Source organism: Ovis canadensis, chromosome 17 (genome assembly GCF_042477335.2).
Source record: "Ovis canadensis isolate MfBH-ARS-UI-01 breed Bighorn chromosome 17, ARS-UI_OviCan_v2, whole genome shotgun sequence".
NCBI lineage: Eukaryota > Metazoa > Chordata > Mammalia > Artiodactyla > Bovidae > Ovis > Ovis canadensis.
In genome coordinates, this window is record NC_091261.1 from 69,254,325 (window position 1) to 69,274,150 (window position 19,826).

Below are 19,826 nucleotides of genomic sequence, written 5' to 3' on the forward strand. Positions count from 1 at the left end.
AGGTGTGTGTCTGGCACCCGTGACCTGCCCCCTGTTCTCATACAGTGCCATCTCTCTTGCAGCAATGTGCCTAGTGTCGGGAGCCTGGCAGATCCAGATTATCTGAACACGCCACAGATGAACACGCCGGTGACGCTCAACAGCGCTGCCCCAGCCAGCAACAGTGGAGCAGGAGTTTTACCATCCCCAGCAACCCCTCGCTTCTCTGTCCCCACACCACGAACCCCTAGGACACCAAGAACTCCCAGAGGAGGGGGCACTGCCAGTGGTCAGGGCTCTGTGAAGTATGACAGCACCGACCAGGGCTCACCAGCCTCCACCCCCTCTACCACTCGGCCTCTCAATTCTGTGGAGCCCGCCACCATGCAGCCAATCCCTGAGGCCCACAGTCTCTATGTCACCCTGATTCTTTCGGATTCCGTGATGAACATCTTTAAAGACAGAAACTTTGACAGCTGTTGCATCTGTGCCTGCAACATGAACATCAAAGGGGCGGATGTCGGGCTCTACATCCCCGACTCTTCCAATGAGGACCAGTACCGCTGCACCTGTGGGTTCAGTGCGATCATGAATCGCAAACTTGGTTATAATTCGGGACTCTTCCTGGAAGATGAGTTGGATATTTTTGGGAAGAATTCTGACATTGGTCAGGCTGCCGAAAGGCGCCTAATGATGTGTCAGACCACCTTCCTTCCTCAGATGGAAGGAGCCAGAAAACCCCAGGAGCCACCGATAAGCCTTCTCCTCCTCTTGCAGAACCAACACACACAGCCTTTTGCTTCACTGAGTTTCCTAGATTACATTTCCTCCAACAGTCGCCAGACCCTTCCCTGTGTGAGCTGGAGTTACGACCGGGTGCAGGCAGATAATAATGATTACTGGACGGAATGCTTTAATGCCTTGGAGCAGGGTCGGCAGTATGTGGATAATCCCACAGGTGGCAAAGTGGATGAAGCTCTGGTGAGAAGCGCCACTGTGCACTCCTGGCCTCACAGCAATGGTAGGTTTCCCAGAATACAGATTTACTTTGAGAACTGTCTTGGTATGATGATAACTTGCACACTTGCCTTGCTCTATGTGACAAAATTTTAAATTTTATTTCTTAAAAAATAGAAACAACTGAGAGCTATCTTGAAATTCGAAATGTAAGGATGGGGAAATGTTTCGTGTTGAAACACATGTGGAGAAGAGTAATTACGTTGTGGGATAAAAGTCTTCGGGATCAGTGGTCCCGTCCTTTTTGGCACCTGGGACCAGTTTCATGGGAGACAATTTTTCCACGGACCAGGAGGAGATATGAGTGATGGGATAAATACAGATGAAGCTTCACTCGCTTGCCCGGCTCTCACCTCCTGCTGTGCAGCCCAGTTCCCAACAGGCCGCAGACTAGTACTTGTCTGTGGCCCAGGGGTTGGGGAGCCCTGATCTAGATAATACAGACTGATAATCTGCACACCCTTCTGGGTCAAGTTTCCATGATACTTCTTCCAGGAAGCCTTCTGTCCATTTACAGAGTACTTTCTCTTTCCTCTGATTTTCCAGTATTTTGTGTCTCTGGTAACAGTAATCACATTTTACTTTCTGTTGTGGCTCCTGGGGATGTCACTGTCTTAAAAACTCCAGGTGATAAATGTTTTTGGAGTTTGGCTCTAAGAATGCTGAGCACCTGACTGTTCCTTTTCTTTATTCGTTCTCTGTCTATGCTGTGATGTGTCCTGGGGGAAAAAGTGGTGAATGAAAGAGACGAGGTACTTGCCCTCAGGGACTTTCTAATCTACTTTGGAAAATGACATGAATCACATAATTACACAAATAAGCATATAACTGCAAACCATTATAAGTGAGGAAAGCATGGGGCGTCAGAGGACACTTCCTTGAAGAAGCAGTGATATTCAAGATTGCAACACTGGGTACAGGTTAACTGAGGGCAGGGATGGCGAGTGTGGAGGGCCATCCTTCAGAGGAGCCCAGAGGCCAGCAGGGCTAGGTGGTTAAGAGCCTTTGGGGACACCCTGGGCCCTGGGTCTTCAGTTTTAACACGTCCTTGATGGGTTATGAGGAGACACAGCCATCAGATTTGTGTACTCAGAAACAGTGGACTCTGACTGGAATGCGGACTGAGGATTAGAAAATGGCAAGAGGGGGTTGAAGGACACTGAGAAGTTCCTGCTGCAGGTGAAAGAGGAACCAGTAGCTTGGCTTAGTGTCCCAGGACAGGAGATGGAAAAGAAGTGGAAACAGTCAAGGGCCGTTTGGGAGGTATTATGGCAGGACTTGGTAATGCGTTGAGTTTTGGGGATCGGAGAGAGAGATTAAGGAAGACACCCAGGTTTGTGACTTGTACCCCTGGACAGACAGTGGCATGTTGGTCAAAGATAAGTGTTCTGGGGAAAGACTAGGTCTGAAGGTCATAATTGAGTTTGGGAAGTTTTAAAGATCTCCTTTGAGATGTCCAGGTGGACACTTGGGACTTTATGGGATGGAGCTCAGGGGAAGGGGAGTGGACTGCACATGGATGATAGCCCAAGTCAGGGCGTGGTGAAGGAGGAGGGCTCACTGGGAAGGAAGCAGGTGTGGAGCCAGAGGAGGGCCTGGGTTAGAGCTTGACTGCATTCTGCTGTGTAACCAAGCTCCACAGAGAGAGTGGTCAGCAGGCATTCAGTAAGCCAGGCTGTTAAGATAAGTAGTAAACAGGTCTTTTGACCACAGTGAGAGCTGTTTGTGGGAGCTGAGGCCAAGCTGGCGGGATTCTATGAATGGAAGAAACATGGAGCCTACTTTTGGGATCATCCTCAGTCTTGCAGAGGAGAAGGTTATGTAAGCAAGGAGACTTCTGGAGGTAGAGACGCCCGAGAAAATATTTCAAGGGTTATACTCATTTTTATAACTCCTTAGGTTTAAGTACAGTGCCTTATACTTAGCAGGCCTTGGATTAATGGCTGCTGCATGAATTTATGAATTAAAGTCTTTCCCCTAAAGAATTATGGGTGATTATCTTACGTGGTTTCTTTTATTAGATAGTGGCCTTCAGATAGAAAAGCAGTCTGGGTGGGTGGATGAGTAGTGTCATCTTTGGATATGAAGAATAGCATGTTTTATTGCAGATGAGATGTGGGTTCTAAATTCAGATGCTGAAAGTACCAGACAGATCGTGTAAACAAATGATGTAGAGAGCTAGCTTTGCAAAAAAGCAGTGTCCTTCCACAATATCCTATTTTGTATGCATAGGAATAGAGTTCACAAAGAATTGCCTCTGCTTTTATTTTTCTTTAACCTGTAACTCTCTTGGTCTGTTATTTTCCTGCATTGGATAGAACCATGGGTACAAGAAGTACTTTACTTTTTTCTTTACTGTAAGAAGAAAAGCAGCACAGGCTTGAAGATAAAGGAGGTAAATTCTGCTTCAATCTCAGGCAGGCAGCAGAGGCAGGGGTGTCAAAAACTGCCTGAAGGAGGCAGTTCCTCGACTCCAAGTGGTGGTCCTCTGGCAGTGCAGTGGTCTCAGCCCCACGGTTGTCAGACCGTTTTCTAGTTTTTCAAGAGAAGCTGGAAATCCAGATTTGTGTATGAAATTTCATGAGAAGTCTGTTTCAGATTGAAAAATGAAAACAAAACCTCTGTGCCATGGATTTGCAACCTGTGTTTGATTTGAGGGTGCACCTGAGAATGTCTTCAGACCCTTCAGTACCGTGTGTCCCAGGCTTAGTTGGTAAATAGGTCACAGGTTTCCATCTGTGCCGCCGTCCTCGTCGGCCGGAAAAGTAAGAGCAAGGAGAGGTCTTGAGGACCCCAGCTCTGCGGGTGCATAGCTGACCACCTCCAACTTCAGTACTTATTTCTTCAGATCTTTTAGGGAATTTGATGAGCATTATGGACCCTCTCCGCCCACCCCCCCCACCCCCCCCCGGGAAAAAATAACACCTGTGTTCATGCATGCACGTGCAGTTTGGGGAGAGTTTCAGAGGTTTTCATGTTCAAGGTTAAGGAGTCCTCCTGCTAGCAGGAAGAATGTGAGTTCTGAAACCGTGACTCCCCAGCTGTTCTAAGCTTCTTTTTAAATTCCTTTTTCCCACTCATCATATAATCAGATAAACATTGATATTTGTGAACAAAAGTAATTAAGAAACTGGACTTCCCTGGTGATCTAGTGGTTAAGAATCCATCTACCAGTGCAGGGACAATGGCACCCCACTCTAGTCCTCTTGCCTGGAAAATCCCATGGATGGAGGAGCCTGGTGGACTGCAGTCCATGGAGTTGCTAAGAGTCGGACATGACTGTGCGACTTCACTTTCACTTTTCGCTTTCATGCATTAGAGAAGGAAATGGCAACCCACTCCAGTGTTCTTGCCTGGAGAATCCCAGGGACGAGGGAGCCTGGTGGGCTGCCGTCTATGGGGTCACACAGAGTCAGACACGACTGAAGCGACTTAGCAGCAGCAGCAGCAGGGACTCGGGTTTGATCTGACCTGCCATGGGGCCACTAGGCCGGTGCGCCACACCTGCTGAGCCTGTCCTCGGAGCCTGCAGGCCGCAACAAGAGAAGCCACTGCAGAGAGAATCCCCACACTGCAACTAGAGGGCAGCCGCCTCCTGTTCAGGGCAGCAAGAAACCTGCGTACAGCAACAGAGACCCAGCATAGCCATACAGAAATAAATGATTTTTTGAAAAGTAAGAAACTAAAAGTAATTATGAAGCAATCATTAAGAAATTTTTGCAGCTCTCTTTTCTTGTGAATACCCTTGGAAACAGGTCTCTATGGTTTTAAAAAGTCAGACCTATTCACCTTTCCACTATTAGGCAGTTCTATAGTTAGCCCCTTTTATTATTTCCAATGATAATAAAATTTATTATTTACTAAGTATCTTAGAGTCTGCTGCAAGTAGACTCTACTGCTAGTGACGTCTCCGTCACGGCCTGTCGCTGAGGTCGTGCAGCCTGCCTTGACGGGTCCTGTCCTGTGCTGTCATTTTTCTTGCAGTGCTGGACATCAGCATGCTGTCCTCCCAGGACGTGGTCCGTACGCTGCTGTCCCTGCAGCCCTTTCTCCAGGACGCCATCCAGAAGAAGCGCACGGGCAGGACCTGGGAGAACATCCAGCACGTGCAGGGGCCACTCACCTGGCAGCAGTTCCACAAGATGGCGGGCCGGGGGACCTACGGTAGGCCTCTCTCCCTTCCCACGTCCTTCTGGACTTTCTCTTCCATGAGAAGAGCAGCTCTAGTTACTGTCAAGTCTTCCTTCGCTGACAAGATAGAATCTGTTCCCTCCTGACTACTACATTTTATAATCTCTCTGTTTTCCAATAGTCAGTTTTGAAGATAATTTTTCTTAATGTCTTTGGCATAATCAAGGTCAGTGGGGCAAATAATGCCTCACTAGACTATTTGCTAGAATCTCCTCATCCTCCCAGTCCTCACTGCCGTTTCATCTGGATGAGCCTCTGAACTAATTCTGTCAACTTCTTTGTAGTCAGGACCATAGTGTCTGTCTCAGAGGAAGGTAGATAGTTTTGTTTGGAGAACTAACACTAACCTGCTCTAGTCTGTACTCACTGAACCTTTATAAGCATGTTCTGACTCATTTAATTAAAGTTCTTCATCAGGGGCCATTTAATTAGAGGATTTGAAGACTACTTTTACGAGTATCATGTCAGCCTACAATAAAATGTCCGATGCCAGAATTAAGACAAATTGCCAGAGAATTCGCAGTTGTGGAGGTGGTGGGAAACGGACTCACAAGAGCTTTCCTAAACTGCAGTCTTGTTTTAGGTTCTGAAGAGTCTCCTGAGCCACTGCCCATCCCCACCCTGCTGGTCGGCTACGACAAGGACTTCCTCACCATCTCGCCATTCTCCTTGCCGTTTTGGGAGAGGCTGTTGTTGGACCCATATGGGGGCCACCGTGATGTTGCCTATATTGTGGTGTGTCCAGAAAACGAGGCCTTGCTCGAAGGAGCCAAAACTTTCTTCAGGGACTTGAGCGCTGTATATGAGGTGAGAAAGACACGAGAGGTGAGAGTCGTCTGTATGATGCAGGGCCTCAGGTTGCATCTAGTTGTGGCTAAATTTTAAAGGATAAATATCTTCAAAATAGATCGCCAGGAAAATTTGCACATAGTTGGAGGATGAAGAAAAGGATAAGTTGGCAAGTTTTTCAGGAAGTACATTGTTTTCCCATCATAGCTTTATATTTTATTAGATTGAAAAGATTTTCCTCTACCACCCTTACTAACACATCTTAAAATCCAGTCAGCTGTTTTTTCCCCCATTTATGTGCTTGAGTTTAAAAGGACTACTCACCAGGGGATAGTAATTGTTCAGAATGAAAAGAAAGTGCATCTGCTCTTGGGGGTGGGGGGAGTTCCTGAAAACAGTATAAAAGTGTTTAGCTGGAAAATTCCTGAGTCACACAGAAGTTTAATGACTCATGTCCCTGTTATATTTTATTTAAACATCTTAATACTCAGTTTTGATACAGATGAATAATGTAATAATCCTAGTAATGTTAGATAATTTTGTATATTTAGTATATAAAGTCCTGTTACTTTTGAAAAATTAGAATCATATCTGTCTTTAAAGAGTTAGTGTACATTTCTGCTAAAGTACATATACACTAAAGTTTTTGTACCTTATACTCCTAATTAATCTTCATATTTGAGAGAAAATGAAATTAGTGTTTATAAAGTGTTTGGAGCTGTGACATATTATAAGCATTACAAAAGTGTTTATTAAATAAGATGCCAAGTTGAATTTCAAAAATATTCCATAACAGAAATTGACTATCTATAAATGTATGAGTACACATGAAATAGTAAACTTACATGTTGCTTCAAAGAAAAGAGAAGATGCTTATGTCTGAAATAATGGCATCAATTAAGCCACCAAAGGAAATCCTTGGAAACAGTAATTTCTAAACAGTGCCTGGTCCATGATGCATAATAATACTGAATCACAATTACCCTAATGCAGAAAACTTGTCTAAGCAATTTTAAAGCCCAGTCATTCTGTTAAATGAAGCTCTCAGCATAAGTTACAGAACATAAAAGGATTACCCGATCACTTCAGAATTGCTCTTTTGGCAGTAATGTATACCTGCTTCAGAGGAGTGTACACTAGAGGATTTTTAAGGGGTTTGGTAAGCCTTCTGTTCATCAACTCTCGTATGAGCTAGTTATATGGACTCTCCTGCCAGTGAACAAGTAGTTAAGTAGCTTACTTTTTGCAGATATATTGTATTCATTCTTTACCATAAGCACCCCTTTAATGTTCTGGAGGTTAATAATAGGATCTCATTGTGCTGAAACAACTATTTACTTTTAAAAAGTGGTCAGCGTGTCCACTGCTTTAGTGGCCTCTGCTCTTGGAGATCTCCAAATGTAACAGTGTAACAGATGGCCCATAAATGTGTTATCTTAAGGGAGAACATCCAGAGTAGGGATTACATAAAAGATTTCAGTGGACATATGTCTCCATCAGCCTTCGTAGGCAGGAATCCGGCTCTTTATTTGACCATTAGCAGTCAGGTAGCGCTCAGCAGTGTTCCCTTGTGCAGGAGTGGGTGAAGAAGCATTTCTTTTTTTCTTCAGAAAGAACATTTTTCCTTAGAGAGGCTGGTCCAGGGTTTGGAGAGACAGGAGAGCAGATTCAAATGCATTCCTGGTCTGGCTGCATGTGGAGACGCTGAGAGAAGAAGGTAGATGCCTCCATGAGTATGTCAGGCATCTCAGCGGCTGACGGTGCGCTCTCAGGAGGGAGCGTCCCTGTTCTGAGTGGGGTCTGCTGTGTTCTGTCAGATGTGCCGACTCGGGCAGCACAAGCCCATCTGCAAAGTGCTGCGCGACGGGATCATGCGCGTGGGGAGGACTGTGGCGCAGAAGCTGACGGAAGAGCTTGTGAGCGAGTGGTTCAGCCAGCCGTGGGGCAGCGAGGAGAGTGACAATCATTCCAGACTCAAACTTTATGCGCAAGTTTGCCGCCATCACCTAGGTAAATGGAAATTTACGTGACAAAGCCAAATTGTTTGTTTCCCTCTCCCCCATTCTTATCTGAAAAAATCCCATGGACAGAGGAGCCTGACGGGCTACTGTCCTGGGGTCGCAAAGAATCGTATGCGACCGAGCACACAAAGTCTTTGTTCTCAGTAGTTAAATGCTAATTGTTATGTGCATGTGTATTTTTGAAAAGCTATTTAAAGTAGCCTAAAGAAGTCATATCTGATTTACTCCACATTTCGAAAATGCAGCAGCATGATTTGGTATTAACTGGTTAATTTTAACCCAGATTCTCAATAGAATCTTAGATCTAGCTTATAAGGCGTTAAACACATAGGAGCATAATATACCATGATGTCTGAGAATACATGGCCTCTCAGTTTTTAGTGAAGGTGTGTGGAATTGGTCTGAAAGGAAAATGATTGGTTTTCCTGAAAACGAAATGATTGTTTTGTCCTTTTTCTTCTGTTCTCCAAATAAGGCTTCCAGAATTTATAATAAGTAGCCCATGTTTATTTCCCTGTTTATATACAAGCTTGTGTTCCAGTGTGGACATCGTATTTTGGGTGTCAGAACCAGAGTATTGCAGCCTGGAAGCATAGCTCTTTAGAATGTGACTGTTCTGAGTCTCTGTATCAGCCAGACCTGCAGAACATCCCTGAAGTCGCTTCTCTGTGTGTCCTCTTTTAGCACCTTATCTGGCCACTCTGCAGCTCGACAGCAGCCTGTTGATGCCACCTAAGTACCAGACCCCACCAGCAGCAGCACAGCCCCAAGCACCGCCTGGGAGCTCTGGGCCTTTAGCTTCAAATCCAGGCTCAGCCGCGCCCTCAGCGGGCAGTGCGTTTAATCCCACCTCCAACGGCAGTTCTCTGAACCCGGCTGCGAGCAGTTCCACCTCTGGCTCTGCCGGGCCCCCAGTCTCCGCATCTGCCTCTGCTCCCATCATCAACCAGATCAGCACTACCTCTTCCTCAGGATTCAGCGGTAGTGTCGGGGGGCAGAACCCCAGCACTGGGGCCAGCACTGCAGAGAGAACGCAAGGGAGCCTGGGCTGTGCTGGAGACACCGAGCCTGGGCAGAGCTCCTCGCAGCCCTCCCAGGACGGACAGGAAAGGTACAGTATTCTGACCAAGCCGAGTGGCTTCGGCTTGGGCCCCCGGGCTCCCCTTCCTCTGTGCCCCTGCCCCCTCAACTTCACGCATCTCTAAATCTAGTGAAGAGCTGTATTTCTGTTCTTCCCCAAGGAAGGGAACAACTGTCAATCTATGGTTCAGTGTTAAGAAATTTGAGAACTTCTTATAAACTTACTAGTAATTATTGTATTACTAGTATAATAGTATGTACTTACTAATTAATATGCTTAGTGTAACTAATATTACTATTAATACTATATGAATAATATTTCTCTGGTGGGTCAGATGGTAAAGAATCTGCCTGCAATGCAGGAGACCCAGGTTCAATCCCTGGGTCGGGATGATGCCCTGGAGAAGGGAACAGCAACCCCTCCAGTATTCTTGCCTGGAGAATCCTATGGACGAGGAGCGTGGTGGGCTACAGTTGGACAGAGTCCGACACGACTGAGTGACTAATATTTTCACTTTCAACTTCTTTGTATTAACAGCATTATAAAACATCTTCGTAGAAGGAAACCATGGGGGTGAAAAGAGGTCTCCCATTTTAGAGAAGCACGTTGTCATTTTCCATCTCTCTTGGTTGCCAGCAGACTTGGTTTGCCTTCATTTTGTACCCTGCTGATGTTGCGCTTGCTCTGTAATCGCTGTCCAGGGAGTTAGTCTGCTCTGGAGTTGATGTATTTTTTATAATTTATGTTGCATGTCTCATAAGTGGCTGTGTTTGCAGTGTTACAGAAAGGGAGAGAATAGGAATTCCCACGGAGCCTGACTCTGCAGACAGCCAAGCCTACCCTCCCGCTGTTGTCATTTACATGGTGGACCCCTTCACGTACACTGCGGAGGAAGACTCTACTTCTGGAAATTTTTGGCTGTTGAGTTTGATGCGCTGCTACACAGAAATGCTGGATAATTTACCTGAGCATATGAGAAATTCTTTCATTCTCCAGGTAACTAACTGCAAGTTTGTTTACTTTGTTGTTGTTTTTATGAAAGTAAATACATTTTTTTAAATTGTATATATATGAAAACAGAAAAAAAATTATTCTTAATTCTACCTTTTAGATTCAGACGTTATTAGTTAGTATTTTGATGTTTCTCTAACCTCTTTTCTGTATGTGTTTACACAATTGAGATCATATTTTCATGTAATTTTTTTCTACCGTTCACTGTTTTGACAATCTAGTGGTTGGGATTCTGTGCTTCCAATGCTGGGGCCAGGTTCAGCCCCTAGTTGGGGAACTAGGGTCCCGAAAACTGCATAGTGTGACCAATAAATAAATGAATACTGCCAGAATAAACATTTTTATGTGTAATCTCTCTTTTACAATTCAAGTATTTCTTAAAGTGGATTCTTAGATAAAGATGCTGATAAATAATGCCAGATTCCTTTCCCAAAAGGTTATAGTTATTTACAGTTCTTTCAGGAGTGAATGCACCTTTGCAAACTTCATAGTGTAAAAATTTTTTAAGTTTATAATTTAATAGGTGAAAAATGATGGGTGTTTAGACTTTTGTATTACTGTCCCTTTTAACTCAAGTCATTTCTGTAGAATTCATTTAAAGCTCCTGGTGTAGTTTGTTGATAGTTTTTCGTCAAAGTTTGTGTCTCACATGATTAGACAATAATTCCAGTGATGCCATGCGTATTAAGTATAAGAACTGAGGAATATATTTAAAAGCAAGTTTTAACATTTGAGGGCATAGCAACAATAAATTGAGAATTTATCCCTAAAATGGGAACAGGGTAATTTCTAAGTGACAATGTAATTTGCCTAGCAGAGTGACACCCCTTCTTAAACTGCTGCTATTTGTAATATAAGACTTTGTGTTACTGAAAGGAATTAAGATTGAATTATATTATGTTTGGCATTTCTGTATTTTAAGACTAAAGTTGCCTCTCCCATTCAAATAAAGAATTCATGCCATTTCATTTTCCAGCTGCCTTGTTAGCATATGAGATCTGTTTCCAGTCTTGTTTGTGTTTGTGTCTGTAGATTGTGCCTTGCCAGTACATGCTGCAGACAATGAAGGATGAGCAAGTTTTCTACATTCAATACTTGAAGTCCATGGCATTTTCAGTGTACTGCCAGTGCAGGCGACCTCTGCCTACACAGATCCACATTAAATCCCTCACAGGATTCGGGCCTGCTGCCAGCATTGAGATGACTCTCAAGAACCCGGAGGTAGGCAGCAGCAGGGCAGAAATTTGCAAAGACTGCTTTTATACTAAAGATGCAAGCCAGGAGAGTTACTTGCTTGCTCTGTCTTCTCCCTTTACATAAGAGTGGCAGATTTCTCTAATCCTTAAGCTGAAAAGGAGGAGGTAACTTCTCTGAACTTACATAATTTTTTGAGAAAGGAGGCAAGCAAACTCCTGCTTTTTTCTTGATGTAAGACCTAAGGCAACAATACACTTTTCCTTTTTACTTTACTTACTAATGTTCTGCTTTCCTATATTTATTTTGCTCATTAATTTTGGAAGCTGATCTGTGTCTCTACCTCTACCTCCCCCAGCTCTTTCCTCCCAGAGCAGCTGTTGTGTGTGTTCACTTTACACGGGCCCCTCACCTTCTGATGCTTTCTCTTCCCCTGGTCTCTGTGCTTGTGTGTGGATGAATGTGTTTTCTCTCCATCTTCCTAACTCTATCTTGCACAGATGTGTACCTCCAAAACACCAAGCCAAACATGCTTTAAACAAGAGTTGTACACTGCTGTTGTTTTACTAAATCATCTTTTCCTGAAGATAGATGTACAGGGCAGTGTTGAGGACTTTAAAAGCCTTCAAAAATCAATTCCACAACTTTTGCATGAAAAATTACCCATTAATAAGAGCCAGCAAACAACGCTTTACTGTTAGAGAACTTAATACCCCAAATTGCTAATTTTAGTTGGTAATGTTTTTCTGGAAAACTAAAAAAAAAAAAAAACCGACCTACTACTTAATACCGCATTTGTTGTAACCTGGTTCAAGTCAGCTTGGTCCCAAGGAAGGGAACTGCTTAGCTGACAGCTTACATCCACTCTGGGGTTACAGAAAAGTTCTGTCTTTGGCAATTCTAGGTTAGTTTGTTGAGTTTGTGTGTTGTTTTTTTTTTTTTATTTTGGTGAGCAAGTCATCTATTTTCTCTACTACTAGCTTTTTTTAGAATTGTAATATATCCGTTTCTACTCCTTATTGATGTCTGGAAATGATGAGTTTGTGCTTTCTGTATACACTTTAAATTTTTTAGTTCTTTACCTCTTGTGGTTATTGTACAATTCAGATGCAGTCATTCCTTATGCTTTCGTAAGAAGCTATCACAATTTCAAGTGACAGCTAATAGCAGTCTGCATTTTCATAGAAGTGAGTAAAGGCTGACTACCTATATTAAGATATCCCAAGGCATTATGTAATGTTTTAAAAGATTATATACTGGCAGAACACCGTGAGAGTTCATGAGACAACTCAGATGAAAATAAATTGCAAAAATACGCTTTCTTTCCTTTTGCTTTGGAACAGGAAGAGAGAAATCAATTGTTTGACTTAATTAAAAACCTAAGAACCAAACATGAATACTTACTGAGGTCCATAAATCTTCACTTGCGTGAAGGTACTGACTCCTGCTAGATGCGGCCTCTCCCTCAGTCTGTAGGTCGAATTTTGTACTTTAACTCGGCAGCTGAAGCTGAGTGTCTGCCAGACTCTGTGTTAGGTGTCGACTGTGCAGCGGTGAGCAAGATACCAGTCCTCTGCTTCCAGGGATTCGCAGTTTCTGCAGTGGCACAGCCTCATGCAAGCTCCTGGCAGCCACGGTCTCACTTGCTATCTCTGTGGGGTCGCCTGTTCTGGCTGTTTTATGTACATGGAGTAATCCCACATGTAAGCTGCTACGTCTGGCTTCTTGCACTTAACATCATGTTTTCAAGGTTCTTCCATGTCATAGCACATATGACACTTCTGTGGCTAAATAATGCTCCACTATATGGATGGACCACAACTTGTTTATCCCATGAGTGGATGGACGTGTGGATTTTTCCACTTTCTGGCTGTTTTGACTAATGCTGCTCTAAATAGTTGTGTATGAGTTTTTATGTGGCTATGTGTTTTTGGTTTTTCTGGTGTGAAATTTCCAGGTCTATGGAGAGTGAATGGATCAGTGATAAGGTTAGGTTTGAAACTTGAACAAGTTGTTGAATATCTTTGTATCCCTGAAATGAAGGAATTGGGTTAAATTATCTCTAAAATCTCCTCTAATTCTGTGATTCCATTATTACCAATTCTTATGCTATAGAATTCACGGGCTGGCAACTCTGACGGTGGGCTAAACCCAGCCTGCAGCCTGCATGTGTATGAGCAGTCAGATGGGAGTGATGGTTACATTTTTACAAAGAGAGGATTATGTGAAAAAGACTCACAAGGCCTAAAGTATTTGCTGTCTGGTCCTTTATAGAAGTTTGCTGACCCCTGCTGTAGTCTACTAAATACTGATATGTATGTAATAGCTGTAAACAAAAAGGTTAAATTTCATCACAGTTTATCTAAAATATTTGTCTTCAGTAACAGCTAATGCTTTGATTTCTTAAATTGCATACACATACACATAGTAAAGTATAATATACATACTGAAAAGTGCCCAGTCTTAAGTGTTCAGTTCAGTCGCTCAGTCATGTCCGACTCTGCGACCCCATGAACCGCAGCACACCAGGCCTCCCTGTCCATCACCAACTCCTGGAGTCCACCCAAACCCATGTCCATTGAATCGGTGATGCCATCCAACCATCTCATCCTCTGTTGTCCCCTTCTCTTCCTGCCCCCAATCCCTCCCAGCATCAGGGTCTTTTCAAATGAGTCAGCTCTTCGCATGAGGTGGCCAAAGTACTGGAGTTTCAGGTTTAGCATCATTCCTTTCAAAGAACACCCAGGACTGATCTCCTTTAGAGTGGACTGGTTGGATCTCCTTGCAGTCCAAGGGACTCTCAAGAGTCTTCTCCAACACCGCAGTTCAAAAGCATCAATTCTTCGGCGCTCAGCCTTCTTCACAGTCCAACTCTCACATCCATACACGACTACTGGAAAAACTATAGCCTTGTCTAGACGGACCTTAGTCGGCCAAGTAATGTCTCTGCTTTTCAATATGTTATCTAGGTTGGTCATAACTTTCCTTCCAAGGAGTAAGCGTCTTTTAATTTCATGGCTGCAATCACCATCCGCAGTGATTTTGAAGCCCAGAAAAATAAAAGTCTGACACTGTTTCCCCATCCATTTGCCATGAAGTGATGGGACCAGATGCCATGATCTTCATTTTCTGAATGCTGAGCTTTAAGCCAACTTTTTCACTCTCCTCTTTCACTTTCATCAAGAGGCTCTTTAGTTCTTCTTCACTTTCTGCCATAAGGGTGGTGTCATCTGCATATCTGAGGTTATTGATATTTCTCCCGGCAATCTTGATTCCAGCTTGTGCTTCCTCCAGCCCAGCATTTCTCATGATGTACTCTGCATAGAAGTTAAATAAGCAGGGTGACAGTATACAGCCTTGACGTACTCCTTTGCCTATTTGGAACCAGTCTATTGTTCCATGTCCAGTTCTGACTGTTGCTTCCTGACCTGCATACAGGCTTCTCAAGAGGCAGGTCAGGTGGTCTGGTATTCCCATCCTCTTTCAGAATTTTCCACAGTTTATTGTGCTCCACACAGTCAAAGGCTTTGACATAGTCAATAAGTGTACTGCTTGCTGAATTTCTATAAGTAAAATTATGTAACTTATTATGTAACTAAGAGCCAGAAATAAAGCATAACAAGCATGCATCACTAACGCCCCTTCTAGTCACTCCAGTGGTAATCACTATTTTGACTTGTAACAATGTAATTTTGCCCGTTTTTTGGCTTTTATATAAATGGAATTATAATTTACAATCTTTTGTGTGACTTCTTTGATTCAGTGTTGAGAATTATCCATTTTGTTGCTTGTGGTGGTTTTCTCATTCTCTTGGCCATTTAATGCTCTGCTTGTGTAACTTTATTACAGCTTAGCATCCATTTTACTATTGATGGTTATTTATGATGTTTTCTCTTCTGAGCTTTTTTGTTTTCTTTTTTAATTTAAAAACTAAAAGTAGAAGTTTTTATTGATTTCTTTAAATTACTACTACATATTTTTCTTCTTACTAGAAAAGTTTTTAAGCAGTCATTCTTAACTTGACCAAAATTTTAAAAGCAAAGATATTTTGTAAATGTGTTGCAGACACGGGTGATAGAACCCTACTTTTTCTAAGAGGATCTGCAACTGAATAAAGTCATGAGTTTTTAAGTAAGCTTCCACCAAGTTTTCTGGTAATTGAACAGAAGCAAGCCCACCATGGTCCATGGGAGATGGGTTAGACAGACAGATGTTCTTTCAGTTTTTCCATAATTTCATTCATTTTGTTGCCTGGAATTAACATCACAGTTTGCAGGGGCTTCACTGGTACATCATCAAAGGACCATCGGCCTCCCAGACACATGTCACTCTCCTCCTGCACTGAGTAGTTGAATTTCAGGATTGCCTTCTCGTAGAAAAATTCTTCTTCTGTATTTGCAAACAGTAACTCATCTTTTTTTTGGTTGCTCCATTTCTTTTTGGAATTCTTTTTTCCTGCTTCCACAAACATCTTGCTGATCAGAAGGTAGAAGTAACACATCCCACATGGCTTGTGAGTTTTGTGTGCCTTTTTCTGAGCTATAAAATGGATACTGTTATGAACATGCTTATACCTGTCCTTCGTCAGCATATATGTGCGTTTGCAGGGTGGGGGATCAGAGGGTACCTGCGTTTGTTCAGCTTTTACAGATGTTGTCAGTATTTTCCCAAAGCACATCATATACCAGCAGTGAGAGAGAGTTCTAGCCACCCTGTTCTCATGAGTACTTGATGATGTTTCTCTTTTGTATTTTAGACATTCTGGTGGGAATATAGTGGTTTTAATCCTAATGAGTTTCCTAATGACTAAGTTGGGCCAATTATTTATTTTCATAAGGAAATACTGGCTTGATTGAGTTGCCTCGCTCATGTGACTTATACAGTCTTTTTGTACCATTATTTATTTATAGGACTAGTCGGGATGCAGTCTGTTGTCATTTCTCCCTGGTTTCCCTCAGTGCTATGTGGGTTTTGTTGTGAACACCGAGTTGAGTTGCTCTGTGTTGTTACTGATTTTGATTTTGATTCTTATTTCAGCGGCCCAGCCCGATCCAGCTTTACTCCCCTCCTTTTATATTGGCCCCAATCAAAGAGAAGCAGACGGAGCCGGGAGAGACACTCGGTGAAGCAAGCCAGAAATACAACGTGCTCTTTGTGGGCTATTGTCTGTCTCACGACCAGCGCTGGCTTTTGGCTTCCTGCACTGACCTCCATGGAGAATTATTAGAAACTTGTATTGTAAATATTGCTTTACCAAACAGGTGAGGAGCCTTGGTGTTTATGGTGCATGTAAACTGACACTGTGCCTTTTCTCAGCTAATGGATATTTCTAACTCTCCTACCTAAATACAGTGGGTACCATGGGGGTGGGTTCTTTGGAATTTTCTTGGTTTTGTCTTACTGAGTAATAGCTCTGACTCATTTGGGGACCCTTTTCCATTGATTTGAGGTCACGGAGGAGTAAAGTATCTGCACGTAAGATCGGACTACAGAAGCTGTGGGAGTGGTGCGTCGGTATTGTCCAGATGACATCTCTGCCCTGGAGAGTTGTGATCGGGCGACTCGGGCGTCTAGGCCACGGGGAACTCAAAGGTGAGAAATTCCTGAAGCAAAGGAAAGGAAGAGGGCTGAGCTAACTTCATTAACTAAGCTGAGGGAGAAAACAGTGAAGCTGGTAGTAAGAGTAGATAGAGGACATTATATTTTCTGATTCTTTTAAATGTACAGGGTAAACTTGTGATTTTTAGACTTTTTATTAGCAACAGAATCATTTACAAAGAAAATTTTAAATATTGAACCTAGCAGAAAAATATTTCTTTATATTAATCTATAAGTGACACTAAATTAAAATTTCTAACATTTGTATATTGAGTCAGTGAGAAGAACAAGCAGTTTTTTTTTTTTAAACAAGTCAGTTTTACCTGGAAATTTTTATATAAGATTATGGATGATGGTAAATGTCATATACAGCCTTTACTTGCATTTACTTGTTTGTTTTTGGTGGTTGATGGTGAGGAGATTGTATTGTTTTAGTGGCATATGATAACAAGATCATCCTTGTTGGCAAGGACAAGCAGTTGCAAATTGGAAACATCACCATTGTCTGAATTTAAGAGAATAGGGTTTTTTTTTTGTTTTTTGGGTTTTTTTAAGCTGAATCCCCCAATTTATATTCCTTATAAGAAATACAACAAAGGACTAAAAGTAAGTGTCATGTAACACCACTGACCACTGGCAGCTGCCTTGCCTGACGCTGAGCCCAGCTCATTCGTTATCCTCATGGCGCTACTTACACAGTTTTATTTGAACAGGCCTAGATTATTTTAAGCCCCATCAATGGCATATTTATAAAAAGTCCAGTATACGCATATAGATGTGATTTTTTCTAAGGCGTGTGCAAAAGCAAGCCTGTGTCACAGATTAGCCTGGTAGTTTTGCGTGTGTCAAGTGTATGTTAGGGCAGAGTTGGCCAACTTTCTTTGTAAAGGGCCAGAGAGTAAATATTTTGGACTGTGCATGCTAGCTGGTCACTGTTGAGCAACCAGCTGTTCTGTTGTACTGTCACAACAGTGCCCTTGAATGGGCACGGATGTGTTCCCAAAAGACCCTGTTGACATCAGGTGGTGGGCACAACCTGGCCTGCGGACCAGTTTGCGGACCCTTGTGTTGGAGTGTGTGTAGTATTTCTTTGCGTGAAATTTATATCAGGTATTTGGGAAAACCCTGAAATAAAACCCCTGATATGAAGATAACTTGTCTTGTATCAAGTGCCCAGAGGGGTTAATTATTAGGGTTTAACAGCAGTTTATACAAATATATGTATTAAGTGTTTGCTTAGGAATCTTCTTATACACAGAATTTTTTTTTTTATTAAATCATACTCTAGGCCAATAGGAAAATATCACCCTTTTCATTTTAAAAAGAATATTATACTTATAATGAATCTGTATCAGTAGCCTGGAGGTCTAATTCATAGGGGATTCATCATTTCATTTCTGTCAGAATTCCTATCTTCTCTCCTACTATACCTTTTAGTCAATCTTATTTTTTAAAGGCTTTAAGCTACTCTTAACCCTTGGGAAAAGTTAGAATATAATAGAAAAGAAGTAGAGGGGATGAAAATATAGCCTAGTAGTCTAGTTATTTGGTGTTTTGGAAAATTATTGGAGCTGTTGCCCTCCCTTGTATGATTTTTTAGAAGGGACACAAGTGTGACCAAGGGCTCCATCAAAAGACTGAGAGAAAATGTACCTTCAAGGAGTAAACACAAAAAACAGCCTCGTGTACAGGACACGAGTTTCTTCCTTTGGGGAACCGAGCTCTGTACCACCTTGCATTACTGTGGGGCAGTAGCAGATACGGGTCCACAGATTTCAGTTTTGTGAATCTCTGTTCTTTATCACCAGAGTGTTTGTGATAAAAAGAATCAAAGTGGCTTTTCTTTCTTATTTGGTTTTTAAATACTGAATTCACATCTCTCGGGTTTTTCTGTGGTTTTTTAAACATACGCCCTCCTCCATGTTCCTTGACCCTTTTTATTTCAGCCACTTAAGTTCACTGTTCATTGGGAATATGAAATGTGAAAGTTTTGGGGTTTTTAAAGCTGCTTTTTAAGGGAGAGCAGGCATGTGGCGGTGGAGAGGTGGAGTGGCGTGCCTCTGGGATGTGACAGTGTGTGGCTGCAGTCCTGTGACAGTGATGCGCTTCCTTTGTGGCCAGGGTCAGAATAGAGGGAGGGCCGAGTGCTCTTCAGTTCCCAGAGTAACATTACCCTTTGCAGTTTTGTGATGAGATATCCTGCCTTTGTTTGGATAATAGAAAATTTGTGCCACCTTTTTAATCTGAACAACTAATGTGGCATTATCTGGAGCATGTTACTTGTACCCATTGCTTATCAGCTGTTTGGGGCATGCCAGGAAAGGGTCTGCCTGGTTTTTTCTGCTGCTTGCCTTTGATGAAACAACCAACCTAGAGCAGTAAACAAAACTGAGGTTCACCCCCAACTATGCTCTCTTCTGAAGAAAAGTATCTGTGAAGGTGTGAAAGAGTCAGGCCTGGAGGAGGAGGAGAAAGGACAGAATAGACTGGCATCCCCAACAGGAAGTATGTGCACGTCTGCCTGGGTCTGTGCTGGGCCCGTGTCACCTCAGTCTCCATAATGGCAGGCCTTTGTTCCCTTGTTAATGAAGTGTAATCGAGGTCAAGTAACATTTTCTTTGTAGCAAGGAGGGGAACCTGTATAAAGACATATTCCCTTTAGGGCCCAATCCTGGAAATTCAATTATCAGGCAGAACTGGTAAAACACTCAAAGCTCACATCAGTATGCATTTCAAAGACTGTGTGAGACTGTGGTATTTGATTTCAGATTGGAGTATCCTCCTCGGAGAATGTTCACTACAGACAATCAGTAAACGGCTCAAGGACGTATGCCGGATGTGTGGAATCTCTGCCGCAGACTCGCCTTCTATCCTTAGTGCCTGCCTGGTTGCCATGGAGCCCCAGGGCTCCTTTGTAGTGATGCCAGGTAACTCTCTTGTCAGTT

General features: G+C 42.8%; 1 protein-coding gene across 2 annotated transcripts in view; it reads left to right on the forward strand.

The window, feature by feature from the left end:
- MED13L (mediator complex subunit 13L) overlaps positions 1–19,826 on the forward strand; it is a 283,206-nt gene that overhangs the window by 252,771 nt on the left and 10,609 nt on the right. For both annotated transcript variants that reach the window (XM_069557581.1, XM_069557582.1), the window contains exons 17-26: positions 63–1,000; positions 4,981–5,160; positions 5,771–5,994; positions 7,794–7,986; positions 8,682–9,108; positions 9,855–10,074; positions 11,122–11,310; positions 16,321–16,544; positions 16,733–16,875; positions 19,650–19,808. In XM_069557581.1, the coding sequence (XP_069413682.1) occupies positions 63–1,000; positions 4,981–5,160; positions 5,771–5,994; positions 7,794–7,986; positions 8,682–9,108; positions 9,855–10,074; positions 11,122–11,310; positions 16,321–16,544; positions 16,733–16,875; positions 19,650–19,808 (2,897 nt within the window). The remainder of the gene's footprint in view (positions 1–62; positions 1,001–4,980; positions 5,161–5,770; positions 5,995–7,793; positions 7,987–8,681; positions 9,109–9,854; positions 10,075–11,121; positions 11,311–16,320; positions 16,545–16,732; positions 16,876–19,649; positions 19,809–19,826) is intronic.